This window comes from Delphinus delphis, chromosome 2, assembly GCF_949987515.2.
Source record: "Delphinus delphis chromosome 2, mDelDel1.2, whole genome shotgun sequence".
Classification (NCBI taxonomy): domain Eukaryota; kingdom Metazoa; phylum Chordata; class Mammalia; order Artiodactyla; family Delphinidae; genus Delphinus; species Delphinus delphis.
In genome coordinates this window covers 1,536,064-1,555,616 of record NC_082684.1, presented here as the reverse complement: position 1 = coordinate 1,555,616, position 19,553 = coordinate 1,536,064, and the positions used below count along the sequence as shown (strand labels likewise).

General features: G+C 68.3%; 1 protein-coding gene across 1 annotated transcript; it reads left to right on the top strand.

The window, feature by feature from the left end:
- The first annotated feature begins 869 nt into the window (after window positions 1-869).
- INF2 (inverted formin 2) lies at window positions 870-18,763 on the top strand. The gene is given in 24 exon segments (XM_060003830.1): window positions 870-929; window positions 2,758-3,157; window positions 4,726-4,841; window positions 4,907-5,066; window positions 5,551-5,584; window positions 6,526-6,667; window positions 7,263-7,404; window positions 7,614-7,950; window positions 7,952-8,253; window positions 8,799-8,944; window positions 9,020-9,081; window positions 9,756-9,858; window positions 9,996-10,081; window positions 10,571-10,671; window positions 11,194-11,264; window positions 11,354-11,461; window positions 11,775-11,845; window positions 12,947-13,067; window positions 13,380-13,544; window positions 13,627-13,711; window positions 13,896-14,036; window positions 14,657-15,286; window positions 15,714-15,770; window positions 18,492-18,763. Coding segments are annotated over 23 exon segments (3,615 nt in total). The 5' UTR covers window positions 870-893; the 3' UTR covers window position 15,770; window positions 18,492-18,763.
- The last annotated feature ends 790 nt before the right edge of the window (window positions 18,764-19,553 follow it).

The window sequence follows — 19,553 nt, the reverse complement described above, 5'->3', positions numbered from 1 at the left end:
CGCGGGCTGGTGGCTGCAGCTGTGGCTCAGAGTTCCGTGTTTATATATGGTCTGGTCGTGGTCCATTTATGTATTCAGTCTTTATCCTGAAAAGCAGTTGGAACATTTCTAGGAGGATGTCCTTGGCCCAGGGCCTGACAGCCCTGGACGATGTTGGGCACCCTGGTGGGCATCACAGAGGGAGAGAAGCCACCCCACCTAAGCCTCTGGGTCACTAGCTGAGCTTGCTCTCCCAGCTGGATGCCCTGTGCTCACTGGGCCGTGGCCAGCCGAGCCCTGCGCACCGTCGCTGCCCCACGCGGCGCCTGGGGCAGAGCTCGGTGCCAGGGCACGTGGCGTAGGATCCTTCGTGGGCAGGTGGCGGGCAGGGCTGGTCCCCTGCCTTGCTTCCGCTCCCGCAGACCCAGGGCTCCCGTGGGGGGCGTCTTTCAGGACAGCAAGCCTGTGGGCCCGGGGATTGGGTGTGCACTGGGAGGACGGGGCAGCACCGGGAAGGGTGGCTCTGGTGACATGGGCTGCCTCTGCTTCCAGGGACCCCTGGGGCTCTTGGCTGGCGAGGACACTGGGAGGCCAGAGCGCTGGCCTGGGAGAGTTCGCGCTCTGTCCACTCAGCCTGTGCCAGGCAGCCAGGGACTCGGGCCAGTGGAGGCGGGGCGGGAAGGGAGGGTGGGTTCTGGGTCCTCCTTAAGCGGCAGCACCCGCGGCGGGTGGCAGTGTGTGCGGAGGTCCGTCTGCCGCGCTCTCCGTGTGCTGGTGGGAGCGGCCCCCTCCCCTCCACCGAGAGGCTGCCTGGGAGGGATCGGGGCCACAGCTGGTACCGGGCAGCTCCGTGGTCAGCAGTGATGAGAAGCCAGGAGAGTGTGAGGGGCAGCCGGTGGCAAGGCCCAGAATCGATGGGCCGAGGCAGCCGGAAGGTCCTGAGAATCTGGGTGAGTGCCTGGGGGTCTGAGGCGGCCGGGCCTGGGAGGGTGCAGTCACGGGGCGGGCCCCGGCTTTTCCAGCCGGCCTGGCCCAGCACAGGACCCAGGCCGTGGGGGCCCCTGGGGGAGGGCTGAGGGGCACCCCACAGGCCCCTCGCCTCCCACCCCTCAGGATGCTGCCAGCAGCCCGGCGCTGGTGCAGATGAGGGAACAGGCTCGGCCAGGGGCTGCTGGGAGCGTCAGAGCTAGGGGCACTTGGGGGTCAGCCCCCTCTCCCCCCGGCCAGGCTGCTTCCTGGAAGGACCCCGTGGGTCCCGCAGGGCAGGTGGGCAGGGGGAGGATGAAGGGTGGGGGGGGGGTGCTGGACTCCTGGTGCGGACCCCCTGCAGACAGAGGAGGGGCGAGGAGGCCCAAGACCCTCACCCAGGCGGAGGGGGAGCAGGACCTCCGAGAGAGACAGCAGCGAGCGCTGGGGCCGCGAGCCCCGCCGGGGACAGGCCCCTGGGCTCCTGGCCCCATTCAGCCTGTCTCCTGTGACCTCAGGTGGCCCCGCGGGTCTCCCCTCTAAGCTACCAGGGCCAGCAGCCCTTTGGGTGACGCTGCACTGGACATCCAGCATCTCGAGGGCCTCAGGCCGCCCTCCGGGGTCCAACCTCAGCTCTGCCATTTCCATCTCTGGGGCCGTGGGCACGTGATCTGGTTCCCCTGGGTGCCGCCTCCGTGTCCGCTCCTGTGAAGTGGGGGCGTACTGTGCCCGCCTGCCGGGTGGTGGAGGCCAAGGGTCGGGGTGGGCAGTGCTGGCACCAGGCCCTGGGCATGAGGCACAGTGGTGTTGCCGTGCCCTGCCCCTGAGGCCTCCCTCCACGCTGCCCTTCTCACACGCTAAATATAAGACCCAAGCCATACATGGTCGCAGAAGAGCCTGGACTGCCCCTGATCTCTGGGGGCCAGCCCCAGGGTCTGTGGCTGGGGACAGCGTCACAGCCCAGGGCCCCAGGGAGGGGCCTCGGTGGCTGTGGTGACCTGTCCCGCTGTTCCGTTTGGGGAAGGGCACGTCTGGGGGTCGTTCTGGGCTGGGCCACCCCTCGGCCGCCGGGGGATGTTCTCTGGGCTGCGATCATACCTCCTGCAGTTGCATCCGGGTCAGTCTCCGAGAGCCACAGGCCTGGGGGACGCCGGTCTTCCACTGCACGCAGACTGACAGAGTGAGGCCCACAGAAACTGGGGCCTGGCAGGGCTGCTCCCCACAGGGCCCTGGCCTTGCCCCGAATTGGGTGGGCGGTGGACATGACCCTCGAGTCAGCCCCCCTCCCCAGGCACATTCCCGATGCTGTGGGCAGGCTAGAAATGACCAGGGTCTGGAATTGTCCCCGCCCACCCTATTGTCCCCATCTGATTCTGTCCACTGGGCAGGGGAAGCACCCTGGGGGCCAGATAAGGGAGCCCCGGAGACCCCATTTTTGCTGCCTGATCACCGCTGGGTCAGTGGTATTCCTGCCAGTGTAGCCTTCTGGGGTCCTGGTGCCTTCAGTGAGGACAGCGGTGCTGCCTCCTTGGTTGCCGTGATGATCGAGACCGGGATGGGTGTAAACAGAGCCTGGCACAGGGGAAGCCCGTGGGCAGTGGCAGCCCTGGTGGGATGAGGGTTTGCCAGTAGTGTGTCCCCCGGGCAGGCCTGGGCATCAGCAAGGAACGCAATGAGTCCCAGTTGGCAGGTAGAGGCCTGGAGCAGGGGACGTTGCCTCCACTGACCAGCCAGGGGCCAAGCTGGGCTGTGGCTCTCCTCCGGGCCTGGGGCCGCGCTCCGGGCTGACACCCCTCTCCTCTGGCCCCGCAGTTCAGCAAGATGTCGGTGAAGGAGGGCGCGCAGCGCAAGTGGGCAGCGCTGAAGGAGAAGCTGGGGCCTCAGGACTCGGACCCCACGGAGGCCAACCTGGAGAGCGCTGAGCCCGAGCTGTGCATCCGGCTGCTGCAGGTGCCCTCCGTGGTCAACTACTCGGGGCTGCGCAAGCGGCTGGAGAGCAGCGACGGGGGCTGGATGGTGCAGTTCCTGGAGCAGAGCGGCCTGGACCTCCTGCTCGAGGCCCTGGCGCGCCTGTCGGGCCGCGGTGTGGCCCGCATCGCCGACGCCCTGCTGCAGCTCACCTGCATCAGCTGCGTGCGCGCCGTCATGAACTCCCAGGAGGGCATCCAGTACATCCTCAGCAACCAGGCCTACGTGCGCCAGCTCTCCCAGGGTGAGGCTTCGGGCTGGGGAAGGCGGTGGGAGGGCTGGGGCACAGGAAGAAAGAGCTTGGCCCAGCAGCCAGGGAGGACTTCCTGGAGGAGGAACCAGTTTCCCATCTTCCCAAGTCTGAAGCCTCCAGGTCACCTTGGAGCCGTGATCCTCTACCAGCTGTACCTAGTTGCCCCCTCTGTTCTGTGCCTTTGCCCTGCTTTTCCACCTAGCCCTGTGCTAGTTTGGGCCCTGCCCCCTCCCCGGTCTCTGGCCTCCGGGCCCCTGTCCACACCGTGGCAGCTGGAGTCACCTGGGTCAGAAACACACGTCCACCTGAGGGGCCCGCTTCCACTCTGCCGGGCTCCGAGCTCCTCGGCCTCAGCCCTTCAGGTCTGCGGCCCCTGCCAACGGCGTTGTCCTCCACCGCCACCCCCCTCCCCGCCCCCATCCCTGCTCTGGCCACCTGGGGCTTCTCCTTCCCCAGCCGCCGGTCTCCCCGTCTCCACCCCCTGCTCAGGCTGCTGTGCCCTCGTGTCCTGCCCGCCCTTCAAGTTCTGGCTCACTGTCACCTCTTTCAGGAAGTCTCCCCGGACTGCAGCCAACTCAGTCCTTGGGAGAGACCGCAAGCGGCCCTTGGTGGACAGTGGTCACTGCGTGCTCTTTGCCTACCAGGCTGTGCTGCTCCCACGATGCTCGGGGCTCCGGGCCGGGCAGGGCCTGTGTGGGCGAGCGAACCAGAGACCACCCGGCCCAGGCCCGGCTGTTGCTGTCTATAGAGTCCTTTGTGCCTCAGTCTCAGCAGGGCCAGCCGAGAGACACCCCCAAAACTTTCCCAGCTCCGGGAATGCAGTGGGAGGCAGGGGTACATGGGGACAAGCAGGCATCGCAGGCTGTGTCTGCTGTAAACACAGTTGGTCTAAGTTTGGAGAAAACACGGGCTCAGCCCTGGGAGGGCTGCCAATGTTGGCCTTGGGCCCGGAGCCCACGGGGGCCCCCTTAGACCTGAGGGCCAGCGGGAGTCGACCCCGGGTGACTGGGGCCGTGCCTGCCTCCACACCCCTCCCCGTGGTCCCGGGGACGGTCAGTGCGTCTGCAGAGGCCAGCGCCTGCTGTGGGCGGTGGGCTGATACAGGGCACCCCGGCCTCCGCCAGCCAGGCACTTGGCAGCTAAAGTGTGGGAGCCCGGGCTGGGCAGTGGGCACGGGTGGGGGCAGGGCGGGAGGAGGAGAAGCCCGGGCTGGGGTCGGTGGGCACAGGTGGGGGCAGGGCGGGAGGAGGGAAGCCCGGGCCGGGGTCGGTGGGCACGGGTGGGGGCAGGGCGGGAGGAGGGAAGCCCGGGCCGGGGTCGGTGGGCACGGGTGGGGGCAGGGCGGGAGGAGGGAAGCCCGGGCCGGGGTCGGTGGGCACGGGTGGGGGCAGGGCGGGAGGAGGGAAGCCCGGGCCGGGGTCGGTGGGCACGGGTGGGGGCAGGGCGGGAGGAGGGAAGCCCGGGCCGGGGTCGGTGGGCACGGGTGGGGGCAGGGCGAGAGGAGGGAAGCCCGGGCTGGGGTCAGTGGGCCCCTCTGAGAGGCCCCCTGCCTTTGGCAGCTCTGGACACGTCCAACGTGATGGTCAAGAAGCAGGTGCTGGAGCTGCTGGCGGCCCTGTGCGTCTACTCGCCTGAGGGCCACGCCCTGACCCTGGACGCCCTGGACCATTACAAGGTGAGCGGTGGGTGGCTGGCGCCTGGGTGGGGCCTGGGGGCACGCTGACCCCGTCCACCCTGCAGACGGTGTGCAGTCAGCAGTACCGCTTCAGCGTCATCATGAACGAGCTCTCGGACAGCGACAACGTGCCCTACGTGGCCACCCTGCTCAGCGTGGTCAACGCCATCATCCTGGGCCCCGAGGACGTCCGTGCCCGCGCCCAGCTGCGCAGCGAGTTCATCGGTAGCCCTGCCCGGACCCCCGCCACTGGGACCCTGGCCGCCCAGCCCGCGCTGCCCCTTCTGGGGAGACGCCCCGTGCCCTCCACTCCAGGGCCCCAGAGGCAGGCTCTGCGTGGGCCCGGGAATCCTCCTGCCCCCACCTGCTCCCTTCGGTGGACCGAGGGCCCCGGGACCCCTGGACATTAGCCCTGGAGGGCTCTCTGTGCAAGGCTGCCGGGCAGTGGAGGGAGGCGGGTCCTCTGACGTCCAGTTCCAGCCCTGCTGGCTGTGCCAGGGACCGTTTACTGGGGACCACTGTGCGTCCAGTGTGGTCTCCCCCGAGAGCCCCATATCCCCAGTGTCCCGAGGGAATGGGCGGGGTGCTTTGGCTGGTAGGAGTGAGCCCAGGGAAAGGGTGGAGATGCAGGTGTCAAAGATGCGGGTGACCCGAGGGTGGGCTGCCCGAGCAGCAGCCTCGGAGACTTACCGCACCCGTCCGTTCCCAGGGCTGCAGCTGCTGGACGTTCTGATGCGGCTGCGGTGAGTCCCCACTCTGCTCCCCAGAACCAGGCCCCCCTTCCCCCTGGGTCCCAAGCAGCGCGTCCAGATGGGCAGGGAGGGGGCTTCCTGGAGTGGCCCCAGCAGGCCCACCGCTCCTGGGGCCAGGTCCCAGGGAGAACCCAGCTGGCCATTCCTAGCGCTGCTGGACAGGCCATTAAGCAGAACTTCCCACCCCGGGGCTTGGGAGCTGCGCCGAGAGACTAAGTTACCAGGTACGGTACAGGCCGCCCAGTTAAATTGGATCGTAGGTAGACAACAGATCGCTCTGTCAGCATAAGGACGTCCCACATGTCGCACGGATATACTTGTGCTAAATGTCGTTCAGTGTTTACTTAAAATCCAAGTTTAAACGGACATCTAGAAACCCGTGTAGCTGAGAAGCCCATCCCAGGCCTTGCCAGGACCACGCTCCAGGGTGGGGCCTCCACCCCCAGGGAGGTGGGCAGGGGGCCACCCCAGCAGTAGGAGCCCCAGCTGGTGCGACTGGGGCTACGCCGGCCTCCGCCAGAGGTCTGCCGGGCGCTGAGGGGGCGGCTCGTTGCCCAGGCTGAGGACGGGCCTGTGCTGGGCTCGGTGAACGCACAGCACCCCGCTCAGGCCAGAGCCCCACACCTGCTCGCAGAGGCCGGGGGGACGCCTCGGGGGCAGCCTTGGTGCCGCCCTCCGGCACCCAGAGGAGGGCCTGCCCCCCCTTCCGTGCCCCCCGCGGCACGGCCCCTCCGTCTGTCCCTGCGAGTGTGAGAACTCGCGCTTCCTGTCCCGAGGGGCGCGGAGCTGACCGGGGAGGCCGGCTGCCCCTGGCTACGGCGGCCACCTGCAGGCCTCGGGCCCTGCTCAGGGCTGTGTGCGCGCCTGTCGGGGGCAGGGAGGCTGGGGGAGCAGCGCTGAGCCCGCCGCCCGCTCCCACCCTCCCGCCGCAGAGACCTGGAGGACGAGGACCTGGGCATCCAGCTGGAAGCCTTCAGGGAGGCCAAGGCCGAGGACGAGGAGGAGCTGCTGCGGCTCTTCGGGGGCGTCGACGCCAGCAGCCACCAGGAGGTCTTCGCCTCCCTCTTCCACAAGGTGGGCCGGGCGGGCAGCCCCTCCCGGGACTGTCTGGGGGAGGGGCCGGCGGGCCGGCGGGCTGGAAGGGGCCTCCTGTCCTGTGCTGGCCATACCCTGCCCTGCTGGGGCCGGGTCTGGGCTGTCTCCGGCCAGAGCCAGGGCCACAGGACCCAGGAGGACAGGCTGGCTGCGCTGTCCTGGGCCCAGCCCACCGGCCACCGTGAGGGGTACCGAGGGGACTTCGGGACCAGCGAGTCGGGGTGCTGGGTTCTGGTCCAGCTCAGCCGCTCCCTTCACGGAACCCAGCAGCTCTCAGCCAGGGGCCAGCGTCCCCGGGGGCATCCAGAAACATCTGGAGACATCTGGGGTTGTTGTCACAACTGAGCACGGGTGCGACTGGCTTCGAGTGGGGGGAGACCAGGATGCTGCACATCCCACAGGGCACAGACCGCCCCCCGACGCTGACCTGACCCCAGGTGTCACCGGCGTGCCCGTCAGGGAGCCCTGACTCAGGCACATCGCCAGGGCCCCCGTGGGGCCTAGAGGGGTGACAGGGTGGACGCTCCTGGGGAGGCGATGGCTGTGACCCGTACTCCTTGCCCACCCCGTCCAGGTGAGCTGCTCCCCGGTGTCCGCCCACCTGCTGTCTGTGCTGCAGGGCCTCCTGCATCTGGAGCCCACCCTCCGCTCCAGCCAGCTGCTCTGGGAGGCCCTGGAGAGCCTGGTGAACCGGGCCGTGCTCCTGGCCAGTGACAGTGAGTGGGTGGGATGGGGTGTGGGCAGGGGCCCCGTGCCTGTAGCCCCCGCCCGCGTCCCCCTCCCTGACCCCAGCCTGGTGGGCACACTGGGTTCTTAGCCTGTGGGGGGAGGGGGCCAGCCTCGGTCCTTAACCCGCCTCTGCCCGAGGGAGGGGGCTGCACCTTTCCGGATGCCCCCCACCCTGACCTGGATGTTCCCACCCCAGCCCAGGAGTGCACCCTGGAGGAGATGGTCGAGCGGCTCCTGTCCATCAAGGGGCGGCCCCGCCCTCACTCCCTGGACAAGGCCCACAAGGGTGTCCAGGTCAACCTCAGCCAGAGTCGAAGGGGCAGCTCCCCCCAAAACACCGGTGCCCCGACAGTGGGTGTCGGGGGCCAGCAGCCAGCGGCAGCCCTCGCCGGCCTGCACGTTGCCAGCGTCCAGGGCGAGAGTGGCAGGACGGCGCCACAGCCCACAGCCCCGGAGCAGCTGGAGCCCACCCCGCCCCCAGCTGCACCCCCCCTCCCTGGCACCGCAACCTGTCCCCCGCCCCCGCCCCCCCCCACCTCCTCCACCCCCGCCCCTGCCGAGCCTGGGGGCCGCGTTTCCCTCACCCCCACCTCCCCCACTGCCTGGCCCTAGTGGGACCATACCCCCCCCGCCTCCACCCCCAGGCCTGGGGTGCCCACCCCCGCCCCCGCCCCTGCCGGGCACCTCCGGGCCCCCTGCAGCGGGCGGCATGGAGGAGATCACCGTGGCGCACAGCCTGGGCTCCGCCTGGGTCCCCAGCCACCGGCGGGTGCAGCCCCCCACCCTGCGCATGAAGAAGCTGAATTGGCAGAAGCTGCCGTCCAGCGTGGCCCGAGGTGAGTCCACGCCCCCAGGGGGCTCCCCTCTGAGGGCAGGGGCTCGGCCGCCATGGGGGGCAGCCGGGGCAGGGGCAGGTCAGGGGTCCCAGCGTGGCCCGAGGTGAGTCCACGCCCCCAGGCGGCTCCCCTCTGAGGGCAGGGGCTCGGCCGCCATGGGGGGCAGCCGGGGCAGGGACAGGCCAGGGGTCACCTCTGAGGCCCCTCTCCTCGCACAGCTGCAGGCCAGTATGTGTCTCTGATGCCGCCCAGGGGCTGAGTGCTGATGGCTCAGAGGAGGTCAAGGCCGAGGCTGGCTAGAGGCCAGGTCACCTGCCAGCCTGGACGCAATCCCCCCCCCCTACCCAGTGCAGCCACACCCACATATGTGGCATGGCAGCAGCTGGAGGGCTTCCTTTGCCAGGCATTTATTAAGTGCCCGCTGTATGCTTGCCCTGGGCTGGGCCCCAGGCAGGGCATCCCTGCCAGCCCTCCAAGGCCCGGGCCACCTGCACCCCAGACTCCCGGGGTAGGTGTGAGCCTGACTGGCGGCCCCTTGCCCGCAGAGCGCAGCTCTATGTGGGCGTCACTGAGCAGCCCGGACACTGAGATGGTGGAGCCTGACTTCTCCACCATCGAGCGGCTCTTCTCCTTCCCCGTGGCCAAGCCCAAGGAACAAGCAGTGGCCCCAGCCAGGAAGGAGCCCAAGGAGGTAGGGAGGGGCCAGGGCTTAGACAGGGCTCCGTGGCTGCCCTCCAGGTACTGATGGGTCAGGGATGTTTTTCAGATCACTTTTCTGGACTCCAAGAAGAGCCTGAACCTCAACATCTTCCTGAAGCAGTTTAGATGGTGAGCTGCGAGGATCTGAGAGCAGCTGGTGTCGCAGAGCCGGCCCCTCCCGCCAAGCCCCAGTCAGACTCCCAGGCCCCGCCTGACCCGGCCCCGCATCTTGGGCTCAGCAGTGCCCTCTGCAGGCCACCCTGGGAAGTTCACATGCCATCCCTGGGGCTAGGGACAGCGCGGGTAATAGCCACAGAGGACCCCAGCTGGGGGCTCTGAAGACCACTAGGCCAGACTCCCTGGGGAAAATGAGACCCAGAGAGTGGTGGGGACCCTTTAAGCCACAGACAGGCGGTGGCCAAGCCAGGCCGAGGACGTGGCCCAGCCTCCCAGCCCTTGAGTCCTTCCCTGCAGCAGGTGTTCCGCCCGGGAGCTCACTGGGTACCGCTGAGCCAGCCCACCTGTGTCCTGAGCAGCCCCCTGGAAGGAGGAGGAAGAGGGCGCTCTGGCAGATGGGGAGTGTTCCATTCAGCCGCCAGCGTCATTACTGTGTGACCCCGGGCAGGTGGCTTGCCTTCTCTGTGCCCCGCAGCCCTGGCCCCTGCGACCTCCTAGGTGTGGGAGGCAACCTGGGCATGACCAGCAGAGGTGTCGTGGGCCAAGGGCCGTCCCAGGCTGGCAGGGTCCCGAGGAGGCCAAGAGGGGTGCCTCGTGTGACCACCCCCGTCCTCTCACCCCTCCAGCTCCAACGAGGAGGTCACCGCTATGATCCGGGCTGGGGACACCACCAAGTTTGACGTGGAGGTTCTCAAGCAGCTCCGCAAGCTCCTTCCCGAGAAGCACGAGGTGAGTGGACCCAAGAGGTGTGTGTCGGGGGGGCCCAAGGGGCCTGCAGCTCCACCCAGAGCTGTGCCCGGTGAGCGGGCACCTCAGCGAGCCGCCGCAGGTCTCCTGGGTGAGCACGCGGGGGCCTCCTGTTGCAGGTTGAACACCTGCGCTCCTTCACAGAGGATCGAGCCAGGCTGGCCAGCGCCGACCAGTTCTACCTACTCCTGCTGGACATCCCCTGGTGAGCTCGGCGGCCCTGCACCCGAGGGCCTGCCCACGGGTGGGAGCTGGGCCCAGACCCAGAGGACAGAGCAGGGCTGTGTAGACGCGACCCAGGGTTCCACGAAGAGCAGTCCCTAGCCGCGGGGCCCTCCAAGGACACCCTGTGGGCCGGGGCCTCCCTCCCGGCCGGCGACGGCATTGGGGGTGGGCAGCGGGCAGGGCTGTGTGGCCTCCAGCAGGCAGGCCCAGGCCCCCCCGTGTGACCCCCGGGAAGGCCCCTGTTCTAGGAGCGAGGGGTGCCCCGCGGGGGAGCGCCTGCCCTTATCTTCGGCAGCCTGGGGCTTGTCCAGAGCGCCCTTCCCGGGCCCGCGCCAGGCCCGGGAAGCTGCATGCTGAACAGGGCCAGGCCGTGGGACCACCCCCCACCAGCGCTGCCGAGAGGACCCTGCGGGCCCAGGGCGGGTGGGTGGAGGCCCCCAGGCCCTGAGCTCCCGCCCTGCCGCCCCAGCTACCAGCTCCGGGTCGAGTGCATGCTGCTGTGCGAGGGCACGGCCGTCGTGCTGGACATGGTGCGGCCCAAGGCCCAGCTACTGCTCGCCGCCTGCGAGGGTGAGTGGGGCACCCGGCTGGGGGCGGGCAGGCCCTGGGGGTGCCAACCTTCCCCTCCCTGTAGACCACCGCCCCGTCTTGAAGCCTGAGCCGTGCACGCACTCACGCATGCCCACGCCGACACACGTACACGCACACACGCACACCGCTTTCCTTGAGCGAGGAGTCCCCAGCCAGCGGGCAGGGACACGGACGGGCCTGACCACCGAGGCATGGCTCGGTTCCGCTGGGGTTGCACGCCGGGTGGGGATGTCCCCTGTCGTCTTGGCCACAGACTGAGAGCCAGGGTGGCTGCAGGTGGCAGAGGTTCCCCTCTGTCCTCGCCCCCAGAACGGGCAGTGGTCACCTGCCCCCGGGGGCGTGAGGCTCAGTGAGCGCCCATGTCGCTCCTGCTTCCGGAGCCTCCAGGCTTGCTTTCAGTCACGTTTCCGCTGCCCTGCCCGCTCCCTCGTGCCCTGGAGCCTAGCGGGGAGGTGGGGTGCGTGGGGTGCGGGGAGGCAGTGAAGGGACGCCATCCTGCAGGCCTGCTCGCCAGCCACCGGCTGCCCGTCTTCTGCCTGCTGATCCTGAAAATCGGGAACTTCCTCAACTACGTGAGTGGGCAGCACGCAGCCCGCCCTTGCTCCCTGATCCCCACCTGGCCCCGGGCCCAGGCCGAGAGGCTCACTTCCCGCCCTCGCAGGGCAGCCACACCGGGGACGCGGACGGCTTCAAGATGAGCGCGCTGCTGAAACTCACAGAGACCAAGGCCCAGCAGGGCCGCGTCACGCTGCTGCACCACGTGCTGGAGGTGTCCGCGGCCTGGGGGGCCTTCGGGATGGCGCCCACGCCCCGCTCTGCCCGCAGCCCCTCGGGGCTCCCATCTGAGCCCCCGGTCTCCCCTTCACACCACTGCACCCCCCGCAGTCCTCACCCACTCCAACTGGCCACCGTCCCTCCCCAGACCCCAAGGAGAGCAAGACCGGCAGAATCCGGCCAGGCCCGAGGGAAGGCCTTGGAGGCCCAGGGTGCCGAGGGCTTCCGAGGGCCGTGAACCACAGCTGCTGAGGGTGGGGAGTTGCAGGGTGGCCTCAGCGGGTCTCACCGGACACGTCATGTTGCAGGAGGTGGAGGAGAGCCACCCAGACCTCCTGCAGCTGCCCCAGGACCTGGAGCCGCCCTCCCGAGCGGCAGGGTAGGTACCTCCTGCCCTGCCCCCCACTGCCCGCTCCCCAGCCAGTGGGGCGGCTGGACTAGGCTGGGTCGCACGTTGTGGCACCACCCCGGCCCCCCAGGATCTGCTGCCTGATAGACACTCTCACCCTGGGCAAGACCTCGCGTCCGCCGTGGCCTGTGCCCGTGTGACCTAGAGGAAGAAACCGAGGCCTAGGATGTTGGGGAGCGACCTGACTACGGTCACGCCAGGGGCTGGTCTAACATGACCTCTTCACAAGGTTAACCTTCAAGATGAGGCCATGCCACCCCACTGTACAAGGAGGGAAACTGAGGCCTGGGGAAGCAGGGCCGGGTCCATGGGGTCACATAGCCCAGGTGCAGCTCTGGGAGGGCAGCCCAGGCCATCCACCTGCAGGGTCCACACTCCCAGCACAGGCCCTGCCCGGCACCGTGCCACCGTGGAAGGTCCTCTTGTCGCGGGGCTGCTGCGCCTTGTGGAGGGTCAGGCGAGGACAGGCTGATCCGTGGGGGTTACTGTCCTGACGCCACAGACGCAGCACCTTGTAGGCTGGGCGCTTCATCCCAACCCACTTAGGCCATCTGAAGGCTCTGACGTGTTTCTGGCGGCCAGTGGCTGTGCAATCTGGGGTCCCACTGTCCCAGTGAATGTGCAGTCCGAGGGTCCCACTGTCCCTGAGGCTGTGCAGTCCAAGGGTCCCACTGTCCCTGAGGCTGTGCAGTCTGGGGTCCCCGCTGTCCCTGAGGCTGTGCAGTCCGGGGGTCCCCGCTGTCCCTGAGGCTGTGCAGTCCGGGGGTCCCCACTGTCCCTGAGGCTGTGCAGTCCGGGGGTCCCCGCTGTCCCTGAGGCTGTGCAGTCCGGGGGTCCCCGCTGTCCCTGAGGCTGTGCAGTCGGGGGGTCCCCGCTGTCCCTGAGGCTGTGCAGTCGGGGGTCCCCGCTGTCCCTGAGGCTGTGCAGTCGGGGGTCCCTGCTGTCCCTGAGGGTGTGCAGTCGGGGGGTCCCCCCTGTCCCTGAGGGTGAGCAGTCCAGGGGTCCCCCGCTGTCCCAGCAAGCCTGGACACCAGCCGTCCCCTGACTTTAACGGCCCTCTGGCTCCTTCAGGATAAACCTTGAGATCATCCAGTCGGAGTGCAGCAGTAACCTGAAGAAGCTTCTGGAGATGGAACGGAAGGTGTCTTCCTCCATCCCGGAGGTTCAGGAGCAGTACTCCCAACGCCTCCAGGCAGGTGCTGGGTGGGTGGGGCCCTGGGCGGGGGGCAGGTGAGCGTGGGGAGGAGAGAGCCAGAGTAAGAGACCCCCCTCCGGGAGGGCAGCCCCCTATTCCTGGTCCCTGATCCTGCGGCCGCAGTGCTCAGACCCTCGGTCCTGCTCAGAGACCACAACGCCGGCAGGGCCTGTGCCGGTGGCCATCCTCCTGCGGCCATGGGCCCCACCGCGCCCTCCCTGGGGCTCCAGCCTGGGCATCTCCCTATGACAGCAGGTGGTGCCCTGCGTGGGCCCCCTCAGGGCCATGACCCTGCCCCTGTGCCCCCAGGCCGGCATCACGGCCTCCCAGGAGGTGGAGGAGGTGTTCCAGGCCATCAGGCAGAAGCAGCTGGAGCTGGCCACCTACCTGTGTGAGGATGCCCAGCAGCTGTCCCTGGAGGACACGCTCAGCACCATGAAGGCCTTCCGGGACCTCTTCATCCGCGCCCTGAAGGTGGGCCCCCGCCATTGCCGGGTAGGGCGGGCGGAATGGGGGTGATGGGGGGCCGGGCTCACGGGCCGCATCTGTCCCGCAGGAGAACAGGGACCGGAAGGAGCGGGCGGCCAGGGCTGAGAGGAGGAAGCAGCTGGCGGAGGAAGACGAGGCCCGCGGGCTGCGGGGTGAGGGCGGGAAGCCTGGTGAGGCTGTGCCAAAGGCAGCGGGGGGGGGGGGGGGGGGGGGGCGGGCCTGGGCCATGGCCACTCCTCCTTCCTTGGAAGTCTTGCAGCACTACATCCCCTCCTCTGGGGCGATTCCGCGGGTGGGCTCCAGGGACCCTCTGAGCCGCGTCTCTGGGCTTCTCAGTCAGGCAGGGAGGCGGGAAGCAGGAGGAGGTGTGTGTCATCGACGCCTTGCTGGCTGACATCAGGAAGGGCTTCCAGCTGCGCAAGACGGCCCGTGGCCGAGGGGACACGGCCGCAGACCCCCCGAGGAACAAGGCACCTGGTGAGACCCTCCCCCGCCTCCCTGTCACCACTTGCTTCCCGCCACCCCCGCGCTATGCCATCCTTGCAGCCCGGGGCCTCCCTTCCTCCAAGAAGCCCTCCTTGATTTCACAGGAGAGCCCACTCCTCTCCCCTGCTGCCCTGAGATAAGGGCCAGCTCACCCCCACAATGCTTCCGCGTGTGTCTGCTGCAAGAGGGCTCCCCGGCTGGTGTGACGGCCACCCGTCCAGCCCCCAGGCCGGCAGAGGAGTCGGGCCAATGGGCCCTCTGACAGATGCCCTGGGGCTCAGAGGGGCTCTGTGGTGGTGGAGGAGGCAGGCATGACGCCCCGGGGTGGGACTCTCCACTCCTGAGAAGGCTGCCTTGGGCTCCTTGGGGACTCTGGGGGCAGGGGTGGCGACGTGCCATCGTCTCGGGGCCCAGCGTCCCCCCCCCCGACCGTGGACAGACCATGGACATCAAGGCCTGGGCCTGCCCTGTGGGAACCCGCACTCGGCCACCAGGAAAAGCTTCCCGAGGGGGGGGCTTTGCAGGGTGGGTGGTATTCGACTTGGGCAGGCTCTAGGGATGGGGATCACTGAGGGGCCCCTGCCCTCCACTGATGGGTACTCCATCCACAGCAGCCACCAGGGATCCTGTGGGAGGCACCAGCCTCCCCACGTCGGAGCCTGGTCTCGATGCCGCAGTGGCCAAGGAGCCCCGCGGCTGGGGTCTCACTGATGCCGCCCCCAGCAGCCCCCAGCCCGCTGGAGACTCATCAGAGAAGGGTGGTCCTGGGCCCCTGGAGAGGCGTTCTTCCTGGTACATGGATGCCAGTGATGTCCTGGCCACCGACGACCCTCTGGGCCCCCAGCCCTCATTGGTGCTGGGAGGCACTCAGGCCCTGAAGCCGCTCAACTTCTCCAGTGACAAGCTCTCCAAGGCAACGGGTTTGAGCCAAGACACGGAGGAACCCACGGCCCCTCCGGGCGCCCGCCAGGCCGAGGCTGACACCACAGGCGAGGGCGCAGAGGATGCAGCTGCCCACGGCCGCGGTGCTGGCCTCCCTGCCGCAGGCCGTGGCGGGGACGGAGACGAAGATGATGAGCACACAGCCCCGGACTCCGCCCTGGACACCTCCCTGGACAGGTCCTTCTCCGAGGAGGCTGTGACTGACTCATCAGGGTCTGGCGCCCTCCCCAGGGCCCAGGGCCGGACGTCAAAGGGCACAGGCAAGCGAAGGAAGAAGCGCCCCTCCAGGAGCCAGGAAGGTAACTTGGGGCCCCCCTCCCTCCTTGTACCCCGAGCAGGAGTACCAGGCAGGCGAGTCGGCAGGGCTCCGGGCATTGGCGCGTGATTGGAGCTCATTCGTCACATGCCAGGGCCCTGGAGCTCCCCTTGCGGCCGGCCGCTGCCACCCCTTCCCCCCCGCCCGAGTGTGGGCGATTCCCGGGGCATCTCTGTGTCCTGCCACACAGGAGGTGGCAGCGCCTCTGCTCCGGGAAGGGGCAGCCTTGGGGGGCACCGTCCAGCCAGCACACCTCTAACCCGCTGACGCCTGCCTTACGTGGGCCACCTGCAGCAGGGCGCGGCGAGGGGCCTGGGGTGCGACTGTGTCCGGCTCAGCGTCCACGCTCTGAGCTCAGGGTCGCTCGCGAGGGGCGAGCTGTTGAGCGCGTTTCTTTTATTTGGAAGCAGAGGTTGCCCTTGACCCTGACGATAATAAAACAAAAAGACTCTGTGTGATCCAGTAAGGTACGTACCAGCCTGGCGCTCAGCACTAACGGTGGCAGCAGAGGCAGGGCCCGCGCCCGGCCCTCCTGGACACTAACCCAGCTCCCCCAGCCCTCCAGCCAGCGTCCCCCGGGCCGCGGTGCCCGGCTTCCCCTCCCTCTCGGAGAAGGGCGGGAGCTGTGCCTCGCCTAGTTGGGGGAGGTGCGGCCTCAGAGCCTCCGCCGGGCCGACGGGGTGGACAGGGCCAGCCAGGATGCCCTTGGGGAGCAGGGCTCCAGGGCCCGGAGGGTGGGGACGGCGTGGCCCTCGGCCCGGCCACCAGGCTGAGGTCGCCCTGCCGGAGCCTCGTGCTAACTCCCGGCCGCCAGGCTTCGCTTCCCCCAAGTCTATCCACAGGGCACCCGGCCCTCCTCTGGCCCTGGCTCCAGCCACACGTGTCCCCAGGGAGACCGTTGAGGGACAGGGAAGACCCTGGAGACCGCTGCCAGGGACAGGCAGGCCACCAGCCCCTGTGGGGATGCACAGGCGTCCTCTCCCTGGAGGCAGCGGGTGGGTCTGTGGGCACCTCCTGGGACTCCCGCGATGGGGTGGGACAGTCAGGGTCTTTGCCGAGGCTCACAGCTGCAACCGGAGTGACGGGCCTGGGTCCCCATGGCGTCCCGGCCTGTGCTGTGGGTCGTGATCTGGTGCAGGGCCCCGGAGCCCCGCCTGGGTGGGAGCTCTGTGTGTGGGGGGGCGCCCTCTGTTCCTCACACACCTGCTGCCCGATGTGCCCGGGGCTTGGCCAGGGCATCGAGGTGCGGTCAGGCTGGTGCCGGAGCCCAGGGCAGGGGTGTGGTCCAGTGCAGCTGTTACCTAGTTCAGCCTTGCTGCGGGGCTCAGCCTTCACCCTGCGCTGCGGGGTGTTGCCCCCCGGGGGGTGCTGAGCTGGGCTGTCTGCTTTCACGAGGGCACCCGCCTGTCCCTCGGGGCCAGGATTTGTCCTTGCAGCCCCAGCTGCTGGCCCTAGGTGTGGGGGACATTGGAGTGTGCAGTCCATGCGTTCGGGGACAGCAACCATGTGTGGCCACTGTCTGGTGAAAGACCGCTGTGCCCGGTGCAGGGTCTGCGCTCCCCCAGTCCCCCCCCACCCCCGGCCAGGCCTGGGGCTCCCAGTCTGCAGGCTCGTGGGCCCTGTCATCCCAGTGTTAGGACGGGAGGAAGAACCCCTATCCTCCTTGTCTCCCCAACTTCTTATTTGGAGAAAAACTTCAACTCGACCGGAAATTTGTGAGGAGGTCCCAATGAACAGCACCTACCCTTTACCCTGAAATTACAAAAATGTGGAAAACATAGGAGAATTGCTGACGTCTGCTGCATTGCTCCCCCACCCCCCACAGCTTTACGGACCGACGTGAGGGTTGCTTATAGCCATCAGGATACTTTGTGCCGGGGTTTGTCCCCGGGGCCCCCAGGTCAGGGCCATTCTCCCGCGCACCCAGACACCGAGCTGTTTTTACCTGCAGCCCCGGCCGGGGTGACCCCTGGTCCCAGTCTACCTGTCATAGTCGTTGCTTTGCTTTTCTGGAAACAAAGTCCTGCCCAGGACCACACGTCCAGCCCCTTTTGTCTTGCATAACACCGCAGACACGAAGTCACTTTGGAGGTGTCCTGTTTGTCCCCCACCTGGGTCCAGGTTGCATTTAAGGCAGGAATCCTACACCCGTGACGTGAGTCCTCCCCAGAGCATCGCGGGAGGGGCTCAGGGGCCTGTCTGTCCCGGCGTCGGTGGCATTGACGCCGACCCAGACGTGTTACAGTGGTGGTTGTGGCAGAGCCCCGCTGCACAAGGAGTGTTTTCCCTCTGATTAGTAAGCAGCAGGTGGGTGATGCCCGGAGTGACGGCCCCCAGTTTGCACCAGCATTTCTGTTCTGTCGTGCCATCTTTCAATCGTGCAAGTGTCGAGCGTGGGTGGTGTGTTCCGTCCTCTGCTGCAGTGCTCGCGTGGCCACGGCAAGAGTGGGAGGAGTGGCGTCAGGGCGCCTCCGCCCGCTCCTCTGGTCCTTTCCTGGGTGCAGCCCCGCCCCCGCTCCCTCTGCCCGCCCCGGCCCGGCCCAGGCCCACCTGACTGTCCCTCCTGGGCCTGCAGCCACAGTGTGGGGGACTCTGATCCTCTACTCCTGCCCCATCTCTTTTGAGCTCTGGTCCCCGAGTTCCACGCTGCCGCCTGGCTCCGGGGTGCCGTGGGCGCAGGGCATCTGGGGGCAACAGCCAGGCGAGGGCCCCGGGACTAGAGAGCATGGAGGGCACTGGGTGGGCGCAGGGCCGGCCTGGGGCAGGAGCCACAGGTGTAGGGCCCAGTGCCCTGAGGACGGAGCTGCAGAAAGACACGGCAGGAGGCATCCACATGAGGGGCCGGTGGGGAAGTGACTGGGGCCTCCAGGGAGAGCTGGTGACAGTGGGGACCCGTGAGTACAGACGGAGTGAGACCTGGGGAGACCCCGCCCGCCTGGTGATGAAATGTGCTTTGTGAAACCCGGTCTGGACAGGTGGACGCGGGCAGCAGTCACCTGCTTCCTGTGTGAGCCTCGCTGCTCCAGAGAAAGGGCCTGCCGTCCGAGTGGACCTGGGGACACGTGGTGCAGCCCACTGGGCAGGGGGCAGCAGGGGGCAGCAGGAGCCTGGGGACCCGGTGCGGGCCCCCTGCCACCGCCCACAGCAAGGCTGCTCCTGACCGAGTTCTTTCCTCTCCCTCCCCGCAGGCCTCAGGCCCCGGCCCAGAACCAAGTGAGAGGACCCACAGCAGGACCGCTGGACGTGCTGCCGAGCGGGGCTCCTCTGGGGCCAGGCTGGGACCGGCCCCCGGGAAACCGAAACCCTGTGCCTTACCCAGCCAGTGCCGCGGTCTCCCGGAGCCCTGGCAGGGGCTTGCGGCTGGGACCCCAACGGGCACTGGGGCCCGGCCTGCCTGGCGCCTTCCTGGCCTGCCTGAATGCCCCCAGCCCCTCGCGGTTTGCTTTCTAAACGCCGATGCCCAGCCCCGACCCCACACCGCATGCACCACGGCACCCGCCCGCAGCCTGCAGGGGGCAGGGTCCGGTGGCTGCGGGTCCAGCACCACTGAGCTTGTCACCCGGCACCCAGCTGCTTCTGGGGACAGGCCCTCACAGACCCCCTCCCCCTGCAGCTGCGGTTAGCCGGGGCGGGTGGGGGCGCTGGAGCCCCGGCACCACAGCTCAGCCCCTCAGCCCACTCAGTTGGTCTGAAGCAGTCGTGTTTCACTGAAATGGGATTGTTTATGCGTTTCCACAGTTCTGTGGTGGCCCAGTCGGGGATAGGTAGGTGGGTGAGAGGACCCCAGGGCCTTTGGGTAGAGGCAGGCTGTCTGACAGTGCATGGGAGGGCCAGCGTCCCTCTACTCAGAAGCGGGGGGGGAACCCCATGGAGTTGACACGCATCCTAGCATCTCCAGCCCTGAGGCAGGGAGGGGTCTGCCCTTGTGGCCACAGCCAGGACCTGGTCCCCTCATGGACAGCACAACCCGCCCTGCGAGCTGCTGCTCCCACCTCCAGACCCGGCTGGGCTGAGGGGAGGCCGGGATCCAGGCCTAGGGGACCGGACGGATCTAGCCAGAGGGGCTCCCGTCTCTGACCCCGTGGCGCCCCTGCCCACACTGCGCTCGCCCACCCCCCATCCTCCCCATCCCCCGCTGTGTGCTGCTGAGACTGGAGGAACTTTGGCCAATAAAGAGCAAAGCTTGCCCAGCACGTGCCCGTGTTGTATTCAGAAGCCGTGGGTGGGTATGGTTTGATCACAGTGGCTGT